The 24,735-nt window shown below is 35.5% G+C and overlaps 1 protein-coding gene across 1 annotated transcript in view; it reads right to left on the bottom strand.

Moving 5' to 3' along the window:
- Positions 1-662: 662 nt before the first annotated feature.
- SLC39A12 (solute carrier family 39 member 12) overlaps positions 663-24,735 on the bottom strand; it is a 69,326-nt gene continuing 45,253 nt past the window's right edge. The window contains exon 12 of the mRNA XM_006906992.1: positions 663-897. Coding sequence (XP_006907054.1) covers positions 769-897 — 129 coding nt within the window. The 3' untranslated portion in view covers positions 663-768. The remainder of the gene's footprint in view (positions 898-24,735) is intronic.

The raw sequence follows: 24,735 nt of genomic DNA, 5'->3' as shown, positions 1-24,735 counted from the left end.
GTAATATTATTCCCATAAACATACTGTTAAACCTGTGAGAGCGGATGCATTAAATCTACAGCCTGACTTAAACTTTGTTATTTTTACAATTTTTGAGCTTCATCTTTTGTTCCCAGTTCTCTTTGCCTAGAACGGATTTCATTTGATGATTATACAGAAGAATGCTGACATAGTATCTTTTAGGCTTCCCAATTTTGCTTATGTATTAGCATTTATGAGCCAGTGGGAGATGCTTCCAGGTGAACTGTATAATATTGGTTTTGTAAAAGTTGATTCAGAATCTGACATCCAGGAACGGAAGGTAATAAAAACCATCACATTATAACTAGACTTTATTACCTTTGTTTGTAATTTAGTTTGCTTATGGTTTATAATCCTACAGGAAAAAAAATATATTATTGACATCCAAGAAGTTGCAGCAACTTTTATCCCAATAGGCACCTGTCTACTTCAAATATAACATTCTTTATTAGGAAAATAATATTTTTTAAAGTTTACTAGAATTAATTTAGAATTTATTAATGATTTAAAAAGGTGTAATTTCCATCATGCTGCTGGAGACTAAAAACAAAATTTCAATTAAGGATAACCTGACATTTATATACTACGAACACAAAATTGGACTATAAAATTGATAAGTTAATCAACTAAGAGATGCACACTTCACCGAAGATAAAAAATACTTCATTTATAAATCACTATAGAGTACAACAAAAGAGATAAAATGAGGCCATATAAATTCTTAGTTGAAGGATTTTGAGTATCAACTTATATTTTAATATTTTGTTCATATATAGCCAACAGTAACAGAGAAAGCCAACCTAGGGTCAATCCAAAATTCTGCAGGAGAAACATCAACCAGGGTCGCCGTGTTTGAACATGAGTCATTTCAGGAAGCTAAAAAAAGAATAAAAAACCAGAATAAGATCCAGCTATATTCACTGCTGGGAAAAGTTTGGTGGGAAAACATGAGAGACTGTTATTCAGAACTCAATAACCTTTCAAATTCCCAAAACAATTATAAAATGCTTAATACCTACTCTTATCCAAAGTTTAAAATGCAAGGTAAATTGAGCCATTTGATTGTGGCGAGAACGACCCTAGTATCCAGAAGTCCTAAAATGACATAGTTATCAACTGAAAGGAAACCCAGTGCTTCTTACTTTTATTTCCGGAAAAAGCTTAAATGCAAAATAGATAATAGATAAAAGGTATATTGTTGACCATTCTGTTAGGTTTACGAAACTGGTAAATGCACTGGTTATTGCAAAGCATATATTTGTTTCTTTTCAAAGAGATGACTCAAGGTCTTCCTGTCCTTTAGAACGATAAGGGTGTCATCTCCCAAGGCTCTATGTCATTCTCAGAGAGGTGAGTGGCCACCGTTTTGTATGTGTGAAATGCCCTAACATTATTTAGAGAAAAATGTTCACTCGAGCATCTGTGCGAAGTGCCTCAATGTGCTTTTTGTCCCACGTTCTTTTGAATTTCTTTCAGTATATCTCTTTCACGTCACAGTCTTTTCTATTGGAATACAGGCTCAGGGAAGGAGACTTAACTTTGACGTTATTGACATTTGGGGCCAGACAATCCTTTCCTACATTTTGTGGAATGCTTAGCCGCAGCATCCCTGGCTTCTACCCACTAAATGTCAGTTGTCCCTCTGCCCCCAGTCGTGACAACCAACAATTCCTCCAGATGTTGTCAAATGTCCCTCGGGGAAGGGGGGCGGGGATAAAAATCACCTCCTATTGAGAACTACTGGCTTATTTTATCTATCAAGAAAAAGGTCAAACATACAAAATATGTGACGATTTTAGATTTATGGAAATACTAAAACAGGTTGACACAGTTTTGTTTTGTTTTTTTAATGCCTGTACAGAAGCATTCCAGATGTTTTGTTTTAGGTGTGCTTGAGAAGAATATTTCTCCATTTTCATTAATTAGCTCAATCGATGGGAGGAAGATTAGGACTATTTTGACCTGCTATCTCACATCCTGGCATGGGGCAGCAGACTAAAAAACAAAGTAGGATCCAGAACCACTCTCCCACATGGATAGCCTTCGCGTACGTGCCCTTTGGATGTTTTTTTTTGCCATGTTTAAATATGCAGTTAATTAACCATGCTACTTTAGAGAAATTGTACATGGTTCATTATTATAAATTTTAAAGGACATTTTCAAAATCCATAAAATGTATTTGTTCTCGAAGAGTTTACAATTGATAGCATTTCTGAGAGATTAACAAAATACATGCATTGGTGCTCCCTAAGACCTCTAATGCTCAATAGTTAGTAAACAGTTTTCAATAGTTTGCTCCAAGGCCAGACAACATAGGCAACTGGTTCCCTTCTGTCTTAGTAATTTGTACCTCAGACTGTATCTGTGAGATACAATTATTCAATCCCTGGTCAAGTAGAGGCTCAAATGTTAAACTTATTTCCAAATATTGGAATAAGACATTTTATACTTTCCTCTCCTTCTTGCTTTTCACACACAATAATTAATATTGTTTTATAAGATGTGGCTGAATTAACAACTCCTCTCATCTCCACTGTCTATAGTGCCACCTGGCTGTTGTTCGTCTTTGACAAATTAGTAGTTTCTGGAAATATTTTCTTGGCAAATACTAATAAAATGTGGATCTTATACTGAACCATCATGATTGCTTCTCATGAATTGTTGTGGAAAAAGGCTTCAGAAAAGATATAGGCATGGTGGTGAAAATGGTTCTGGCTCGATAGAGAGAACTTGAGATGAAGTTTCAAACTATCAGTGTCTTAATGAACCTACATTTAGTAAGCTCATTTTCTAATTTCCATCTTCACCTCAAAATTCCACTCAAGATAGTTGGTTTGGAAGAAGTAGATCTTGATTAGATCTTGAAAAAGTTTTAGATATAAAAAACACAGAGATAGAATTAGTTTGAGAATCTCTGCAAATCTCAACCAGTTTCTGTTCTGAATAAATCCAAAAAGGCTATATTTTTAAAAAATTGTTTGATCTATTATTTTTCTTACTGGCCTAAACTTATAGACCTGCTGTTTGCTTGTAGTGTCTGACACGTGATAAAACTAAATACTTGTGTTTATAAGAGTTTCCAATCTCTGACGATGGTTTCACTCCCAGTGAGAAAACCAATAATCCTTTATTCTGTGCATTAGACGGTATCACCCACAAGAAAATCATGTGTATTTCAGTTCCAGGAGCTGAAATAGAATTCTTATGACATAGAATGTCTTGTGTGGAATTTTACGACAGGTTCCCTGTTTTGTTTATTGTTTTGTTTTGTTTTTTAACAATAGTTTGCTCCAAGGCCAGACCATAGGCAACTGGTTCCCTAAATAATTGGCTCAATAATAACTTGCCATCCATTCAAGTGTGCCTTCTGGCAGCCCATGTTCCCTCAAGGTCTTCAGAATTGTCTGGTTGAAGGTCTTATGCAATGCTTACTTTCATTTATATTCATTTTTTCATGCCCTTTCTTATACCTTTTCCCTTCCCCATTTCCTCATAATCCTGCTAGAGATAAAATTACTATCTCCTTTTAGTTATGAGGAAACATTGGCTCAGGAAGGAAAATTACTTACCCAAAGTCACATAAATGTGATGTCAGAACTAGGGCAAGAGGCCAGGTCATCTCATTACTGGAGAGGACATACAAAGCCCTACAGAGACCAGCTCTCTGTCTGAAATTCATCTCTATTTTGACCAATATCTTTCTACATAATTAGAAAAAATGGAAAATGCCAACACTAAAAATGTCCAATTAGGCATAAAATAGTCACTGTATGTGATCAAAATACATGATACAACATATAGATATCATGCTGCCTTTGACCTCGAAGACATCACATTACTGGTTCTATTTTCAAGGCAAACAATATGCACTTAAAGAAAGCTATAACAACAGACTGATGTTGTAAGCCTATAGAAGCACACAAACCATGAAAATTAACATTTTTAAAAGTTTAAGGAGATTCTCGTTCTGATATAGAAGCTTTAATCTTAATTTGTGTGGCCTCTGACCTTTCCTTGTCCATGCATAAATGCGTTTGGCAGGAAAACCCAGCATAGTTTGCTTTCTTTTGAGACAATACTTGGCTTTCTTTTAGATTATTATGAATGATCATATGAACCATAATATCTCTTGGATTCATACCAAAGTACCAAAGAGTCCTACAGAAAGTCTGTCCAAAAGATACAAATATAAAATGCCAAAGCTCAAACCACATCTCATTACAGCATTTCACTTGTTTTGAATCTACACATATATTTTTTAACATTTCAGTCAGTAAAACTTGAAGGAAAATAAAGGTCCTTAGGAATTGATTTGCAAGAGTGTATATTTTGTATTTCTCTTTTTAAAATTCCCAACAAGAGTTTAAGCACCACCATTTTTTCTTGGCTTGCAAGAGAGAAAGGTTCCCATTTCCTCCAGGGCAATTAAACTCTTTTATTGAACAATTTTACAGATCTTGACTTATACCCTTAAGACAAGAGCAGGCAAAATGATGGATAGAATACATTAACATTGAAGAAAAAGATCCAGAAAAAAGAGAAATGTTAGCAAAGCAGCCCTGCCCAGAGATAGAGCTAAGAAAAATGTCCTTCAGATTTCTCCCAGCAATTTAGAAAACCTGAAGTAGAAAGTAACTTCCTTTTTGACCTCCATGCTTAGCAAGTCCCCAAACTCAAATCAGTGGACACCAAGACATGATAGTCAAGGAGTTGTAATTTTCTGAAGAAAAAAAATTTTTTTTTTTTGCCTATGCTGCAACTCTTTAACATGCCATTGTTCTTTTTTTTTTTTGATTTTGAATCAGGCACAGGAAATGAATATCCTCAGATGCACAAAGTCCACATATTAACTGTGACTTGTCTAGAGATAATGGTCCCTGCAAGCTGTATTAACTAATTGAGATGTAGTTGTGATGGTCAACTGCTAATCAGGATTGCTAAATATTTTAGAAAATGACAAGTAAGTAAATGTTTTAAACTTGAGTCAGTCCTTATAATTATATTCCTAGTCAAGCAGAAGTTTTAAAATGAATGTTCACAGAGAATGTTAAAACATCACACAAGAAAGTGGATGAATACTAACATCATGTACTATGTAATAATTATACACGAGGGAGGACCTGTCACAAAGAAGGATGGTCTATAAAACATATCCTGGAAATAAGATTCTCTCTCCTCTTGTGCCATGCAAAGCCTTCTCTGGCAATTTCTGTCTGTAATCTGACTACTTCCATCTATAATCTGAAGCTGATTTCTTACTGGTGTCATTAAAGATCTGTTACTGGATGTTTCAACATTTAAATTCAGTATGGTTCCTAGCATCCAATGCTTCTAAAATACACTAAAAATTTCAAAGCCTTGTCATTATTAAAAATTAAGATTTCAGATATAGAAATTCAATGTTCATTCACTGAAGACAGTTGATGATCTCTTATGAAGTTAAAATTGCAATTCAAATATTTTTCCTTTCTGAGAGATGTGTAGCTTTTGGGATCACCAACTTTTAAGGGAAATTATTTGCTTTCTTATTCAAGAAGTTCCTTTACGAACTGATTTATGCCGTCTTCCTTTCAGAGAGACCCTAAAGCCCACTGTGCATATGGAGTCAGGTACACATTTGCATTTGTCAAGAAGAACCATGTTTGTCCCTAAATAATATAATGAGGAAAAAACTCAGTAACTTATTTTGTAGGACATCCTAATTATGCTTAAACAGGCGTACACATTCCATAGGCTGTTCTATCACTGTCACATTCATAAATGGCTTAGTTTTCTCCTTGCAAAAGACACATAGCTGAGAACAAAATGGAAACCTATTAGTGAAAGGCACCATCTGGATTGCAAATCTGCAATTATCTGTTTGCATGTGCAAACTTAAAGGTTGAATATTAAAGACTTCTAATTTCAGGTATGGCGTATAAGGAGATTAGAATTCTGCCAGTGTGTCCTAACAACACGTAAAAATCCGGAAAAACTGAAAAATTAACAATTCTCCTTAGACATGTCAGAAAAATGAGGTGGCAGGATAAACCGCTGGCTCAGACACCAGAGAGAAAGACAGATGGATACAGAGAATACAACTCACCAGAGCAGAAACCCACAAACAGAAACCTCTGTGGGAGCCAGTCCTAGAGCAGAGAAACTCGAGGGGACAAGAAGGTCACGACCGAGGGGCACAGACTCACCAAAGGACTGAGACCTAATCATAAGACTAGCTGTTTCCCCTCCCCCCAGGCACTATTACTATGTTAATAAAGGCCTATTTATGACAGTTCCTTTTACCCAGTACATCACATCATCTTTTTTAAAAAAATACTAAAAGGCAAAAAACACACTTTGAAGAGACTGAATAAACATCAGACCCAGAATCAGATATGGCAGAAAGGTTGGCATTATCAGACAAGGAAATTTTAAAAACTGTGATTAATATGCTAAGGGCTTTAATGGAAAAAGTAGACCAAAAATGCAATAACAGATGAATAATATAAGCAGAGAGATGGAAATTCTAAGAAATAATCAAAAAAGGAATGTTAGACATCAAAAACGCTATGAAGAATGCTTTAGATGGGCTCATCAGTGGACTGGGCGTGGCTGAGGAAAAACTCTCTGAGCTTGATGATATGACTATAGAAACTTTCAAAACTAAAAATCAAAGAGAATAATGACTGAAAAAACAGAGCACAATATCCAAGTACCATGGGACAACTGCAAAAGGGGTAACACATGTGTAATAGGAAAAGTCAGAAAAAGAGAGAAAGGAACGGAAGCAAATTAGAAGCAATAACAGCTGAGAATTTTCCCCAAATTAATGTCAGACACCAAACCACAGGTCCAGGAAGCTCAGAGAACACCAAGCAGAATAAATGCCCTTGAAAAAAAAAAGAGAGAAAGGCATATCATTTTCAAACTTCAAAAAAGTCAAAGATTAAAAAAGAAATCTTGAAAGAAACCAGAGGGAAAAAAACATCTTACTTATAGAGGAACAAGGATAAGAATTACTACTGAATTCTCCTCAGAAACTATGTAAGCAAAAAGACTAAAGTGAAGTATTTGAAATGTTAAGAGAGAAAATCACCAACCTAGAATTCTGGACCCCCCAAATTATCCTTCAAAAGTGAAGGAGAAATAAATACTTTTTCAGACAAACAAAAATTGAGGGAATTTGTTGTCAGTAGACCATCCTTGCAAGAAATGTTAAAAGTTTTTCAGAGAAAAGAAAATACTATAGGTCAGAAACTGGAATCTACATAAAGGAAGAAGAACATCAGAAAATGAATAAGGCAAGATAAACACCTTTCTCACTCATAATTTATCCAATAAATTTGTTTATTGGCAACAATGCGTTCGATTATGTATGCTTGTATGTGTATAATGGCAACAATGCGTTCGATTATGTATGCTTGTATGTGTATGTGTGCACTGAGATATATTGAAATGATTGGCAGCAATGACACAAGGAACAAGAAGAATGAATTAGGAATATTTTGTTATTATAAGGTACTTACATTACCCATGAAGCAGTATAGTGTTATGTGAAAGCGACACTGGATTAGTTGTATGTATATTGAGAACTCTAGGGCAACCATTTAAAAAATGAAAAAGAGAAATATAGCTAATATGCTAAGAAAGGAGACAAAATTGAATAAAATAAAATGCTCGATTAAAACCAAAAGGCAGAAAAAAAGTGTGAAAGATAAAAATAGCAACAAAGAATAAGGGCAACAATTAGAAAACAGTAATAAATATGGTAGATAATTATCCAACTATATCAATAATCGCTCTACATGTCAATGGTCTAAACACACTAATTAAAAGACAGACATTTTCAGAGTAGATCAAAAAATAAGATCCAAGTATATGCTGCCTACAAGAAACCCACTTTAAATATAAAGACATGTATGTCTAGATTAAAAGTAAAGAAATGGAGGAAGATATATCTTTCTAATACTAATCAAAAGTGAGTGAGAGTAGCTATATTACTATCAAACAGAACAAACTTCAAAGCAAGGAAAGTTATCAGGGATAAAGATAGACATTAAATAAGAAGAAAAACCTCAATACTCCAATAACCTTTCATGTTTATGCTCCTAACAATAGGGTTAAAATACATGAGGCAAAACTAATAGAACAGCAAGGAGAAATAGATGGATCAAGGAGAAACAAATGGATCCACTATTAGAGTTGGAAACTTTAATACCTATCAGAAACAGACATATCCAGAAAACAAAAAATCAGTGAGATCACTGTTGAAGAACTAAAAACCATCAGTCAACTGGAATAATTGGCATCTATAAATGACTTCAGCCAATAACAAAATAATTAACATTCTTCTCAACCTCACATAAAACATTCACCTAGATAGACCACACTGTGGTCCATAAAGCACACCTTAATAAGATAAAAGAATAGAAATCATACAATGTCTTCTCTCAGACAACAATGGAATTAAACTAGAAATCCATGACAAAAATACAGCTGAAAAATCCCAAATAGATGGAGATTAAACAACACACTTCTAAAGAATACAAAGATCAAAGAAGAAATTTCAAGATAAATTTTTTAAAAACATTTGAACAAAACAAAAATGTAATTATCAAAGTTTGTAGGATACAGCAAAAGCAGCGCTTAGAGAGAAATAGCAGAAAAGAAGAAAGACCTATGATCAATAATCTAAGCTTCTACCTTAAGAAACTGTAAGAAGAATAGGAAATTAAATCCGAAGTAAGGAGAAGAAAGAAAAGTAATGAAAATTAAAGCAGAAATCAATTAAATTGAGAACAGGAAAATGATTTTAAAAAATCAACAAAACCAAAAGCTGATTTTGTGAAAAGATCAATAAAATCAGTAAGCCTCTACCCACGATAACTAAGAAAAAAAGACAGAAGACAAAAATTATTAATATAGGAAATGAAAACAGGAGTATCAATACAAATTCCATGGACAAAAAGGTATAATAAAGGAATATCATAAACAACTCTCTGTCCACAAATATGATAACCTAGGTGAAATGCACCAATTCTTTGAAAGACACAACCTGCCCAAACTCACACAAGATTAAATAGACAATCTGAATAGGCCTATATCTATAAAAAAATCGAATCAATATTAACCTTCCAAAGCAAAAAGCACCAGGCTCAGATGGGTTCACTAGTGAATTCTATCAAACATTTAAGGAAGAAATATGACAATTCTCTATAATCTTTTCCAGATAATAAAAGCAGAGGAAAGACTTCCTAACCCATTCTATGAGGCCAGCATTGTTTTAGTACCAAAACTAGACAAAGACATTACAAGAAAACTACAGACCAATATTTCTCCTGAACAGGGATGCAAGAATCCTCAACAAAAGAGTAGCAGATTGAATCCAGCAATGTATAAAAAGAATTATATACCATGACCAAGTGAGATTTATCCCATGTATATAAGGCTGCTTCAACATTCAAAAGTTAGTATAATCTACATTACAATATCAATAAGCTGAAGAAGAAAACTCCCATCATTATATCAATAAATGCATAAAAAGTACTGACAAAATCCAACACACGTTATGATAACAACTCCCAGCACACTAGGAATAGAGAGAAACTTCCTCGGATTCATAATGAACATCTATTTTAAAAAAAACTACAACTCGAAGAGAGAGAGATCATCCTAATCATCTCACTTTGAGTGAGAAACTCAGTTCTCCTGCTAAGATTAGGCACAAGGAAAGGATGTGCCTTTCTACCACTGCTTTTCAACATCATAGTGGAAGTCTTAGTGGATGCATTAAGAGAAGAAATGAAAAGGAAATAAAATAAAAACTAAAGAAAATAAAAATAAAAAAATAAGAGAAGGAAATAAAAAGTATACAGACTTGGAAAAAAGAAATAAAACTATCTTTCTTTTTAGTTGACATGATCATCTATACAGAAAATGCAAAAGAATCAACAAAAAGCTCCTGGAACTAATAAGTGCTTATATCAAGATTGCAAGATACAAGGTTAACATACAAAAGTCAATTGCTTTCCTATGTACCAGGAATAAATAAGTGGAATTTAAATTAAAAACATATTTCCACTTATATTAGCACCAAAAAATGAAATACTTTGATATAAATCTAACAAATTAGGGACGAAATCTACATGAGGAAACTATAAAACTCTAATGAAAACTATCAGGTAAAAACTAAATAAATGGAGAGAATTTCCACGTTCATGGATAGGATGACTCAATATTGTCAAGATGTCAGTTCTTTCATAATTCAACACAACACCAACCAAAATTCCAGGAAGTTATTCTTTAAATATTAAAAAACTGATTCTAAAGTTTACGTGAAAAGGCAAAAGAGCCAGAAGAGCCAACATAATATTGAAGGAGAAGGACAAATTTGGAAAATTGACACTACCCAACTTTAAGACTTACTTTAAAGCTATAGTAATTGACAGTATGGTATTGGAAAGACTAGACAATCAGATCAATGAAACAGAATAGAGAAGCCAGAAATAGAGCCACATATACAATTACCTAATCTTTGATTAAGGTACATAAGTAATAAAATGTCCTTTCAACAAATGGTGTTGAAACTATTAGACATCCATATGCAAAAAAAAAAAAAAAGAAAAGAATTTATATACAGACCTTCTATCCTCCACAAAATTAAGTCAAGATAGATCATACACCTAAAAAGAAAATACAAAATTATGAAACTTTAGAAAACATAGAAGAAAACCTAGATGATCTTGGATATGGTGATGCCTTTTTACATACAACACCAAAGACATGATACATGAAAGATATACTTGATAAGCTGAATTTCATTACAATTAAAAACTTCTGCTCTGAAAAAGACAACATCAAGAGAATGAAAGGACAAGCTAGAGACAGGGAGAAAATGGTTTCAAAAGACATATCTGACCAAAAAAAACTGTTATACAAAATATATGAAGAATGCTTTAAATTTAACAGTAAGGAAATAAGCCACATGATTTTTTTTAAATGTTCAGCAAAAGACCTGAACAGACAGCTCCCTGAAGAAGGCATACAGGTAGTGACAAGGAAGCATAGGAGATGTTCATATGTCCTCAGGGAATTTCAAATTAAAATAGCAATGTGATATCACTATACAACTCCAGTTGACCCTTGAACCCATCCACAGTTGGGAATCCACATATGCAACTCCACTGCATGAGGGTCTGCACTCCTAATCCTGAATTGTTCAAGAGTCAACTGTATTAGAATGGCCAAAATTCACACACTGACAACACCAAATGCTGGCGAGAATTTGGAGCTACAGAAACTCTCATTCACTGTTGGTGGAAGTGCCAAATGGTACAGCTACTTGGCAAGACATTTGGCAGTTTTTTACAAAACAAAACATACTCTTACTATGCGATCCCGTATTTATACTCCTTGGTATCTACACAAATATATTGAAAACTTATGTTCACACAAAACCTGCACATATATATTTATAGCAGCTTTATTAAGAATTGCCAAAACTTGGAAGCAACAAAGATGTCTTTCAGTAGGTGAATTGATAGACAAACTGCGGTACATCTGACCAATAGACTATTATTCCACTCTATCAAGCCTTGAAAAGACAAGGATGAACCTTAAATGCATGTTACTAAATGAAAGAAGCCAGTCTCAAAAGGTACATGCTGTATTATTCCAACTATATGGCATTTCGGAAAAGGCGAAACTGTGGAGATGACAAAAATTAGTGGTTGCCAGGGGTTAGTGGAGAAAGGGGGATGAATAGGCAAAACAGAGGATTTTTAGGGCAGGGAAACTATTCTGTATGATGTAAACAGAATGTACAACACCAAGCATAAGCCTTAATGGACCTCACTTAATAAGCTATGGACTTTGCTAGTAAACTATGGATTTTGGGTGATAATGATGTGTCAGTGTATTTTTATTGATTGTAACACATGTCCCACTGTGCTGAGAAAAGTCGATGGGGGAAAGGTGTTCATGTGCGGGTCAGATGTTATATGGGAATTTTCGGTACTTTCCACTCAACTTTGCCATGAACCTAAAACTGCTCTAAAAAAAAAAAAAGTTTATTCACTTTTAAAAATTCATTTCACAGTCACGCTAACCACATTTCAAGGGCTCTGTGGGATAGCCACATGTGTGTAGTGGCCACCATCATACACAGTGCAGACAAAAAAAAAAAATATTTATCTAAGCCTAGTGTAAATGAAAGAAACTCTTATCTTAGCAGGAACTAAGGCATGCCAGGAGAAGAATCAAAATGGTTATGGATCATTCTTTATTCCTCGTGTCCCACCCACACATTCCTATTACTCTAAAAATAAAAAATAGAAAAAAAAAGAGAAGAAGAAGGAAAAACTAAAGCATATTTTGAGTTACTGGACTGTTTGGTAGCTAAAGCCAAACTAGACAGTGACATTTGAAAGTCTTCTATTTATACTCAGAAGAGAAAGATTTTTTCCAAGTATTTTCCACAGTCTTATACTAATATACCTAGACTTTTTTTTTTTTTCCCAAATGATCATCACCGCTATGAAGAAACACTGGGACATTTCTATATTTTCAAACACTTGAGGAAAAAATAATATTTTGAATATTCACTCATCCACATACCTAGAACAATGTTAATAAGCCACTCAGCTGATTTTTCTCTTAATTTTTTGTAGGGTCGCTTGATGATTATTTATTGACAACACGTTAAATAAAAATGGTTATAAAGAGACATGTAGGAGTCCTTCTATTAAATAGATGGAGAGGTAGATAGATTTATTACAGTTCTTAATGACACCCAAAAGTGCTGGCAAAACCTAATATTCAGTTCATATAATCCTTTATCCATGCACTGTCTCCAAGAAAATTTTCTAAAGAGGTCATCCTTGAGATCACAACTTGCTGAAAAATTGGTAAATTAGAAAGAATGTTTGGCCTTTACGAATCCCAAAAATCGATGAACTGAACTTTATCTTTTTTCTCCCATCCGTTGGCTGACCAACCTACTTGTTTCAGTAAGTTCCACCACAGAGATAATCGCATGACCTTTTTGCTCTTCTTCCAGATGGTTGACAACATAAAGCCATACATAGCCTCTTTCTTCATAGCAGGGATCAATTTATGCACTCAATAAACTTTAGATGGATTGAATTTGTAAATAATCTATGTTAGTCCTAATGAGCAATTGAGATCACATTTGGCATTCACTGTCACAAGCTTTATAAAAATACTAGGGAAGTTGCTCTAGTGAATGAAAAATCACAAAAAGATAAAATTTGTCATACAGTCCTCATTATGAATTTAAGAAAACATCATCCCTTTTAACTTTGAGAAGCAACAAGGATTTCTTTTACTCATTCTAATCAATTCATGTTTATCTATTCATACAACTTAAAATTGACAAAAAAGAGAAAAATAGATAGTGGGTAGAATTGCAGCAGATTTCTGTTTTGAGTGAGTTTAAAAAACAAAACAATTAAAATGGGGTTATGATATTAATAATGAAATCCTTTTTACTTTAAATGTTTGTAACTTACAGTTTTATTCACTATACCATTGTTAAAAAAATACTACTTATAAAACATGCTTTTCTGTTAAATTAAAATTTATTACCTAGTATCAATACTCTTTTTTATCCTCAAGATGTTAAAATATGATTTTAAAATTCAGCTGAATTGTAATATACAAAATCAACACACGAAAATCCATTGCATTCTATACAAAAACAATGAACACTCTGTAAATGATATTAAGAAAATAATTCCACTTGAAATAGCATCAAAAGAATAAAATACTTAGGAATAAACTTAACCAAGAAAGTGAATCACTTATACTCTGAAAACTATAAAATGTTGCTGACAGAAATAAAAAGATATCCCATATTCATTGATTAGAAGACTTAATATTGTCAACATAGCAGTACTAGGTAGTGTGATCTACAGATTTAATGCAATCCATATCAAAATCCTAATGATCTTGTTTTGCAGAAGTAGAAAAAAATCCATCCTAAAATTTATATAGTATCTCAACAGACTTAGAATAGCCAAAAGAATCTTGAAATAGAACAAAGTTGGAGGTCTCATATTTCCCGATACCAAAACTTACTTCAAAGCTACAACAATCAAAAGAATGTGGTCCTGGCACAAAGATAGACTTATAGACCAATGGAATACAGTAGAGAGCCAAGAAAAAATTCTTACATACACAGGCAGTTGAATTTTGAAAAGAGTGTGAAGAAAATTCAATAGGGAAAAGAACAGTCCTTTCTACAAAAGATGTTGGGAAAACTAGACATCCACATGCTAAAGAATAAAGTTGGACTCTTACCTTACACCACATACAAAAATTAACTCAAAATAGATCAAAAATATAAATATAAGACCTAAAACTATAAAATACTTAGAAGAAATAATAGGGAAAAACTTCATAATATTGAATTTTGCAATAATTTCTTGAATATGCCACTAAAAGCTCAGGCAACAAAGCAAAATAAATTGGACTTCGTTATGATTAAAACCTTTTATGCATCAAAGGATACTATAAACAGAGTGAAAAAGCAACCCACGGAACAAGAGAAAATACTTGCTAATCATATATCTGATAAGGGGTTAATATTCAGAATACATAAAGAACTTGTTCATGCAACTTGTACACACACACACAAACCCAATTAATAAATGAGCAAAGGACTCGAATAGACATTTCTCCAAAGATGATATGGAAATCACCAATAAGCACATGAAAAGATGTTTAACATTACTAATCATTAGGAAAATGCAAATAAAAAGTAATCATATATCTGATAAGGGGTTAATATTCAGAATACATAAAGAACTTGTTTATGCAACTTGTACACACACACACAAACCCAATTAATAAATGAGCAAAGGACTCGAATAGACATTTCTCCAAAGAAGATATGCAAATCACCAATAAGCACATGAAAAGATGTGGGAAATGCAAATAAAAACCGCAGTGAGATATAACTTCACTCCCATTATGATCACTATTTTCAAAATAACAGAAAATAAGTGTTGGTGAGGATACAGAGGAACTGAAACCCTCGTGCACTGTTGGTGGCAATGTAAAATAGTGCGGCCACTACAGAAAACAGTCTGGCAGTTTTCAAATTATTAAAAATAGAATTATCATATGATTCAGCAACTCCACTACTGGATATATACACAAATGAATTGAAAGTCAGAACTTCAAGAGATAGTTGTACACCTGTGTTCATAGCAGCATTATTCACAATAGCCACAAGGTGACAACAACCCAGGTGTTCACTGATAGATAAATGGATAAACAAAACATGGTATATACATACAATGGAACATTACTCAGCACTAAAAAGGAAGGAATTCTGACATGCTATGACATGGAGGAGCCTTGAGGACCTTATGCTAAGAGAAATAAGCCAGTCGCAAAAGGACAGACACTACGTGATTCCATTTATATGAGGTACCTAGAGCAGTCAAATTCATAGACAGAAAGGAGAATGGGGATTGCCAAGGAGTCAGGGTCTGGGGTATGGAGAGTTATTGTTTAATGGGTATGGAGCTTCAGTTTGGAGAGATAAAAAACATTCCAGAGATGGATGGTGGTGATGGATACACAACAATATGAGTGTACTTAATGCCACTGAATGTTCACCGGAAAATGGTGAAAATGGTAAATTTTATGTTATGAATATTTGACCATGATAAGCACTCTCTCTCCTCTCTCTCTCCGCTCCTCTCTCCCTCCCTTCTTTCACATACTCTCTCCTTCTCCTTCTCTCTCTCTCTCTCACCAGCTTATTATTATATTACAACGAGCAGCATTTAGATGACATTTAAGAAACCATGTGATAGGAAGAAGTGTCATTTACTGCCTGGTAAGAATTCACTTCATCAATTTGCATTGAGCAATGTGAATTTCTGGGTTATGTTTAGATCACAAAGTCCCAGAGCATAAATGTTATGAACTGAATGTTTGTGTCTCCTCAAAATTCATATGTTGAAACCCTATCTCACAATAGGACAGTATTAGGAGATGAGGCCTTTGGGAAGTAACTATGGTGACATGATGTCGTGAAGTTGGAGCCCTCATGATTGGGTTAGTGCCCTTATGAGAATCCCGAGAGAGCTTGCTTCCCTCTGCTCTTCACCATGTGAGAGGACAAAGAGATGAAAACATTCTAGAGATGCATGGTGGTGATCTATGGACTAGGAGTCACCAGACATCAAATCTGCCAGCACCTTGATCTTGGACTTCTCAGTCTCCAGAACGGTGAGAATAAATGTTTGTTGTTTAACCTACTCAATCTATGCTTTTCTTTTTGTGTTACAGCAGCCTGAATGGACTAAGACAATAAACTCGGCTCTGATAGCCTCGGGCTTAATTAATAACCATAAAATAATTCATTGCTGGAGGATCGGATTTTCTTCCTTTTATAGTCTGCAGTGTGAACTACTTTGAATTTCTTTGTGATTGTCTGCTAGAGATAAGACAGAGACAAGATAGAGGGAAGTCTAGAGTCTCCTTTCCTTAAAGGAACCTGGCTGTCCCTCTGGGTGGACCTGGTTGGGGTCGGTTGCCTATCCACTGAGATGAGGTTTCATTAGCTTCAAAATCTCCAGAGGCCCCTGCTGGATTTCTCTTTCTGCAATATTCTGGAGAATTAAAGTTTGCTCTGGAATATTTGCTGAAAAATCTTGTATCAATTCTTGTTTTTTAACAATCTCTTAAAATTTTAATTCAGTAAATCTGGTATGGCTTCAACACAGTCTATTTTTTGTTGTTGTTTATGTAAATTTCTCCCTTTGTTTTATTGAATTCATTTTCACAGTTATCCCTTTTGATAACAATGTAAAGAGAGATGTTAGAGTGTGTTCTCTCTTCGCATCATATGATTATTAATAGTAAGATCCTCAATACAGATTACTATGTCGACTCAACAATATCCTTAAATAGGGAGGTTTGTTCCTGTTGACACAGGTAGGTCCTGTTTTGATTTTAGGTCTTTTTCAATTAGCACCTATGTTCGAAGACAACTTAATACAGTAGTTTTAAGCTTTCTTATCAAGCAAAAAAGCAAGGACTGCTACTCGGGATATCAGGAATCGCCAAACTGAAGGCTTATCTCAAGGTTATTTTTTTAAAAGTCAGAAGTAGATATATTATTGGTTGAAAATTCAAATACAGGATACTATAGACTTCTAACTTCTCAATGGTATCTTCCCAAGGGAATTCGTGAAGCAGTTTGCACCAGAAGATAAATAAAATTTACTTTTTTGAAAACTGAGCTGTAAGACAAAGACCACATCATTGCCACACACAATTAGGAGAGACAAAAATGTTACCTGCTTTTCACTTGTATTTAACAATCCACCTATTTTTTCCTCAGGGAAAGTGATTCAGTTAGAAAAATTCTTAATCGTATAACTCAGCAAATAGAGCCATCAGTCAGCTTCGGCATTTTTCTAAGAAATGGATTACTTTGAAAGCTGTGTGTGTGTGTGTGTGTGTGTGTGTGTGTGTGTGTGTGTGTGTGTGTTACACTTGTGATTTCAGAGACTAGCTAGAAGAAAAGAGGCATAAGTAGCAGAAAAGTATAAACATTTCCGGTGGTCAATTTTTTAAAATTACAGAGCTCAACATTCATCCAAATTGGGTCTATTAATCATTTTCTCAGTAGAAAACATTAAAGTAGATGGTTTGACTGATTTTTAGAGAAAGAGAATAGATCTTTTAAAATTGTTCATAAGAATGGTTCATCCTTTTCACTCTTGTAAAGAAATAATTGTGAATGTTAAATTATATAATTTTGTTGCCTGAAATGGTTTTTAAATGCTTGTCATTTTTTTCCACAGCAAAAGAGTATTTGAAATGGTGTTAGCTGCATTTACTGATTTCAAGTACAATACACATTGAAAGCAAATATGTATATCAATGTTATTTTATAAGTCTTTTTCAAACAAAATATCCCCTTTCTATGGATGGATACTGTTTAAAGGGCATTACATCTTGATATTGCCAAACTACAAAGAAAAGATAGCTTACTAGTTTTTTTGATAGAGAAAGGACTTATTTATCAGAGCCAACTTGGTAATTAGAGATTATTGGCTGAATTGTATTAGACTTATCTAGATTTCTGTAAGACAGATTCAAACTCAATAAATTGGAAAATAAAGAATGATGGGGAATAAAGAATAGGATCACCATCCTAAAAGTATACAATTCTATTTTAGTTTAATTTTATAGTCATGTGATTAAGAGAGGAAGCCTAGCTAGAAAGGTGTCTGTTTAGTCAGTCAATTTATGTTCTTTACACTTGATTTACTATCATGAAGCTGTACTATCTACTGAATGAAAATAATTGTAGAGACGTCAATGGATGCTCTTCATCTGGACTACTGATAATCCTATTTATTCACTGGGCTTAATACTCAAATCTTATTTTTGTATGCTTGGCTACATTTTAAAAAGCAGAGATCTTAAGTTCAAATTTTAAATACTCTTACTCTACCTTTCATACAACAAAAAATTATCTGGAAACGGGATAATGTTCTAGGCAAAGCCTGGCTGTAATTTCCCTTGGAGGAGACACTCCCCAGAAGAGGGTAGATAAGGAAATTACTCTAAGTGACTGCTCTTCAATCTTGCTGTTTCCTCCTCCATTATTATATAAATGAAATAAAGATTGAAGGAACTTTAGCAACAGTTTTGACAAGGAAGAGAAGTTTTCGAAGAGCATCCAAAAAAAAAAGGACAGAGGAAAGAGGGGAGACAGCAGGAAACCCAAGTAGTAAGGGGGATGGGTGGAGAGAAATAAGGTGTATTCTCAACTAATTTGCCTTGACAGACCTGGATAGGGCACTTCAGTTTTATTTTGTTCTGGCATGAATTTGTGAGGTGCTTCCTTCTCCACTACCTACCTCTCTGAGTTACAGCTCCTTCACTGTCAGCTTGGGTGTTGTTAACATATTGGATCCTGGGCAGTTGTCCGGTCCCCCAATTTTAAGGACATCTCCAGTTACATCCATAGTGACAGCCCCTTGAGGTTTCTATGGGCCTGTTGTTATGGAAGCAGTTTCACAGGATCTAAAACCTTAGGAAAAAATGCCTAAAGGTCTGAAACTTGCTTCAGATCCAAAATAAATTTTTCCTTGGCATAATCTACTTGTTTTTTTAATGGATTGATTTATTCTTTAAATAATAAATCACAGTCATTAAAAAATAAGTTCTCTCTTATCCAGACTACTGAAGAAAAACAAAAACAAAAACAAAAAAAAACAATACTTCTGGGACTTGTCTTTTCCTCCTATTGAGAAATTTTGTAAATGTTAGAGAAGGTGGAGCTGAGAAATGCTCCAGACTTTCAGTTCTGAGAATTTTCTTATAAGGAACTTCTGGTTCTCAGACAGAATGAGACACTCCTACATAGCTCTCTGTTCCCAAGCACATCGAATTAAGGTTAGTGTTGCAGGGATGTACTCATCTTCCATGGCTGCCGTTAACAGATTATCACTAACCTGGTGGTTTAAAATAACACAAATTTATTATCTTACCGAAGTCTAACAGGGTCATAGGGCTAAAATTAATACGTCAGCAAGGCTGCTATCCATTCTGGAGCCATGGGGACAGTCTGTTTCTTTGCCTTTTCCAGCTTCTAGAGGCTCCTCACCTTCCCTGGCTCCTGGACCCCTTCCTCCATCTTCAAAGTCAGCAATGCCAAATCTCTCAGACCCTCCTTGTGTCATCGCATCTCTTTCTCTGACCCCAGATGAAGAAGCTTTTCCACTTTTAAGGACTAATGAGATTTGATTAGATTGGGACCACCCAGATAATCCAGGATAATCTCCCCACCTCAAGGTGCTAAACCTTAAACACATCTGCAAAGCCCCTTTTGACATGTAAGATAACATACCTACAGGTTCCCAAGATTAGGACATGTATTAGGACATATCTTTGAGTTAGGTCATTATAGCTATAGAAAACGATTCTCGTGAAACCTTTGTAGCAAACATGGGTCTATGAAAAAGATAGCAAACCAATAGATCTGGTTGTAAATAAGATTCAGGGAAAGTGAATAAATCAGATAAGTGGATACTAAGCTATTAATCACAGAGATTACTGATTGTATCAGACTCTTCTGTTATGTGACACTTCAAATATTCTACCAAGGCACCACCACTTACTTTCCACAAATAAGTGGAAGATAAAAGGATGGAAAAGATATTCTGTGAAAACGGTGAGCAGAAAAGCAGATGCACCAGAAAAAAAGACTTCAAGATAAGGAGTTGTGCCAGAAATAAAGAGGAATTTTTCAGCATGATAAAGGCATTGATTCATCAGGAAGATATAACAACCTTAATTATGCATGCATCTAATAACAGAGATTCAAATGCATGAAGCAAAACTGATAGAACTAAGAATGAAATAGGCAAACCCACAAATATAAGTTTATATTTTGATATCGTTTCCTCCATAATTAACACAACAAGCAGAGAGAAATATCAGTACAGAATTTGAAAATATAAATAACACTATCAACTAATTTGATATTCACAGAACTTCACACCCAACATCTGCTGTGCTCATGAACTTTTCAAATGCACACAGGGTTATTCACCAGCATAAACCATAAACTGGGCCATAAAACAAGTCACGAAAATTTCAAAGGATTAAATAATTTAGAGTATATTCTCTATGAAGGAATTGAAATCAATAGCTAAATAATGTTTTAAAAAGTTCCAAATATTGAGAAATTAAGCAACATATTTCTATATAACATGGCTAAAAAAAAAAGAAAAAACCTACGAGAGAGAATTCCAGTCAAGACAGCGGACTAGGTAAATGCTGTGCTCACTTCCTCTCACAACCACATCAAAATTACAACTAAAACTACAGAACAACCATCAGTGGGAACAGAAGTCCTACAACTAAGCCCATACAGAAGAAGCCACCTGGAGACTGGGAGAAGGGGCAAAGACTTGAATGGGCTGGTCCCACACCCACATGTGGCGGTTAAAAACAGGAAGGGACATCTCAACTGTGGAGGTCCCTCTGGAGGAGTGAGGAGTCCCAGCCTCACACAGGGCGCCCCAGCCTAGGGTTCCAGTGCCAGAGAGAGAGTCCCACAACTTCTGACTATGACAACCAGCAGAGATTGTGTCTGAGTGACACCGAGGAGGCTGAAGTACCAGACGCTCCCCTTAAGAGGCCGGCGCGTGGACTTACCGCTGACGGACTCGCTCGCTCTGGGCTCCAGCACTGGGGCCGAAGCGTGAAAGACGCGAGGAACGTCCAGGGAGGGGCTGAGTTGTCTGGCTTCAGGGCGAGGGCTGGATGGACAGCTTTCTCTCAGACAGAAGTACTGGCAAAATCCACTGTTTCTTTGTTGAGCTCTCCCACCCGCTGCCTCCAGACCTAGGCAGGCGCCATATCTGAGTCTCCACAGATGTAGCTGCCACTGGTCGCCCCGCCCAGTGCTTTCCTGAGACCCCGCCCTTCCCAACATGCAGCCCGCACAAGCCACTTCTAGTGGTTTTTCCATACAGCCTGTCTTGGCTCATGCTGCAGACTTTCCTAAAATCTCTCAAAGATTCACAAACCCCAAATAAGCAGCATGTGGCATCGGTGTGCCCCATACCTCTTGCTGAGCCTGCGCCTGTCACTAGTGGCAGCCAGCCTCAGTTCATAGCTTAGCCTATCCAGGCACCTCCAAGGGTGGCTGCCATCTGCAGATTGCTCAGTGGCTTATGTGAGGTGGCCCTGGGCAAGAAACAGGCTGCACCTGAACTCGGCCTGCCATGGAACCCTTCTCAGGAGGCCCTGGGGCCAGCACACCTGGTGGCTTCTCAGTTTGAGCTGGAGCACCACCCGGGGGCCCCATTCAAGGATGACACACCCAAAGAGAAGACTAAATAGGCACCAGAGCCCTGTTAAAGCAAATCCTGCTCACTACCAATCAGACGGAAGGTCAGTCGCTCCCATTGACATGCAAACAGTAACCAGGGCTCAACTACAGCAGGAGGGCACACACAACCCATACAAGGGACACACTGGGAGTACCTGGCTCAGGTGACCAGGGAGACTGAGCCACTGGGCTCTATAGGACACCTACTACATAAGACTACTCTACTAAGACTGGGAGACATAGCAGCCCTACCTAATGTATGGAAACAAACACAAGTAGGCAGCCGAAATGAGAAGACAGAGAAACATGTCCTAAATGAATGACTAGAACAACACTTTAGAAAAAAGAACTAAACAAAATAGAGACAAGCAATCTACCAGATGCAAAGTTCAAAATACTGGTTATAACGATGCTCAATGAACTTAGAAGAAGAGTAGATGAATTCAGTGAGAACTTTAAAAAAGAGATAGGAAACATAAAAATGGAGATAGAAAACAAAAAGAGCCAGTCAGAAACGAGGAATACAATACCTGAAATGAAGACTACATTAAAGGAAATCAACAGTAGATTGGATGAAGCAGAGGATCAAACCAGCGATTTAGAAGATAAGGTAGCAGGAAACACCCAATCAGAACAACAACAAGAAAAAAGAATCCAAAAAAAATGAGGATAGTTTAAGGGGCCACTGGGACAACATCAAGCATACCCATATTCATGACACAGTGTTACCAGAAGGAGAAGAGAGACAGCAAGGAACAGAAAACCTATTTGAAGAAAAATAATTATGGAACCATACAAGCCCTGGAAGCACAGAGAGTCCCAAACAAGAAGAACCCAAAGAGGCCCATACCAAAACACATCATGATTAAAATGCCAAAGGTTAAAGACAAAGAGAGAATCTTCAAAGCAGCAAGAGAAAAGCAATTAGTTACCTACAAGAGAGCTCTCATAAGACTGTCAGCTGATTTTTTAACAGAAACTTTGCAAGCCAGAAGGGATTGGCAGGAAATATTCAAAGTGATAAAAAAGCAAAGTGATAATACAACCAAGATTACTCTACCCAGCAAAGTTACCATTTAGAATTGAAAGACAGATAGAGTCCCAGACAAGAAAAAGCAAAAGGAGTTCATCATCGCCAAACTAGTTATCACAAGAAATGTCAGAGAGGCTTCTTTAAGAAGAAAAAAAAATTCAAAAATGTGAATAAAATGGCAATTACTACATATCTAATCAACAATTACTTTAAATGTAAATGGCTTAAATGCTCTAAGCAAACGACATAGGGTGGCTAAATGAATAAGAAAATAAGACCCTTACAGATGTTGCCTACAAGAGACTCACTTCAGATGGAAACACACATACAAACTGAAAGTAAAGAGATGGGAAAAAATATTTCATGAGAATGGAAATGAAAGGAAAAAAAATCTGGGTAGCAATATTTATATAAGATAAAATAGACTTTAAAACTAAGGCTATATAGCAAGAGACAAAGAAGGACCCAGTAATCCCACTTCTGTGTATTTATCCAAAGAAATTCAAAACACTAATTCAAAAAGATTTATGATCACTTAGGTTCTTTGCAGCATTATTTAGAATAGCCAGGATATGGCAGCAACCTGGGTGTCTATCAATGAATGAATGGATAAAAAAGAAGTGCTACATATATCAATGGAATATTACTCAGCCATGAAAAGGAATAAAATCTCGCCATCTGCAACAACACGAGTGGACCCAGAGGGTATTGTGCTGAGTGAAGTAAGTCAGATAGAGAAAGACAAATGCCACATGATTTCACTTACATGTGGACTCTAAAGAAAAAGTAAACAAACAAAACTGAAACAAACTCATAGATGCAGAGAACATTTTGATGGTTGCCAAATGGGAGCAGGGTTGGAGGATGGGTGAAAAAGGGGAAGAGATTAAGAAGTATAAACTGGTAGTTACAAAATAGTCATGGGGATGTGAAGTACAGCATAGGGAATATAGTCAATAACATCATTAATAACTATGTATGGTGTCAGATGGTTACTAGATTTATTGGGGTGATCATTTCATAAGTTATATAAATGTCTATGTTGTACACCTGAAATTAATGTAATATCGTATACCAATTGTATGCCAATTGAAAAAAAATTAAGTATTTTAAAAAATTACATGGGAAATTAAAAAGTATTTTGAAATGGTCAGAATTGAAAAGAGAACATATTAAAATATATGGGATTCAGCTAAAGCAGTACTAGTGAGAAATTTTTAACTTTAAATGCTTATATTAGAAAAGAAGAAAGATGTGAAATCAATGCTATATCATTCTACCTTGTAAAGCAAGAAAATAAACAAAATTAAATACAAAGTGAGTAGAAGGAAGAAAATAAGAGATAAGAGCAGAAACAGCAGAGAAAGTCATGAAACAATGGTACATAAGCATTGTCAGCTTTTCTCCTTATGAAATCTGTGCTTCCTATTACTGCAAACTTTAGCACTCTCAGACCACAGACCTTTGTTCTTAAAGAAGATACACCAGACACTATTTCCACTGAACTTGAAGCTGTTACTACCCGCTGGTCATTTGAGTTCCTCATGCCAAAAGTTACAATATTGGTAGGAGTAATTGTCACCAGTCACCATTGGGAGTTAGAGGTATTGCTACACAATGGAGTAAGCGAGGACTACATCCAGGAACCTGGAGATTCCTTGAAGCATCTCTTAATGCTTCCATACCTTTTGACAATAGTGAATAGGTAACTACAGAAAATATGACCTCATAAGGTCAAGGGAGATCCCTCGGTGAAGACCTGGGCTGCCCTCTGAGGAAAGAAATCCAGGTCAACCAAAGTGCGGGC

The sequence above is a fragment of the Pteropus alecto genome, unplaced genomic scaffold (assembly GCF_000325575.1).
Source record: "Pteropus alecto unplaced genomic scaffold, ASM32557v1 scaffold11, whole genome shotgun sequence".
Taxonomy (NCBI): domain Eukaryota; kingdom Metazoa; phylum Chordata; class Mammalia; order Chiroptera; family Pteropodidae; genus Pteropus; species Pteropus alecto.
The sequence above is the reverse complement of the archived record's forward strand: the minus strand, read 5'-3'. Positions and strand labels throughout refer to the sequence as shown.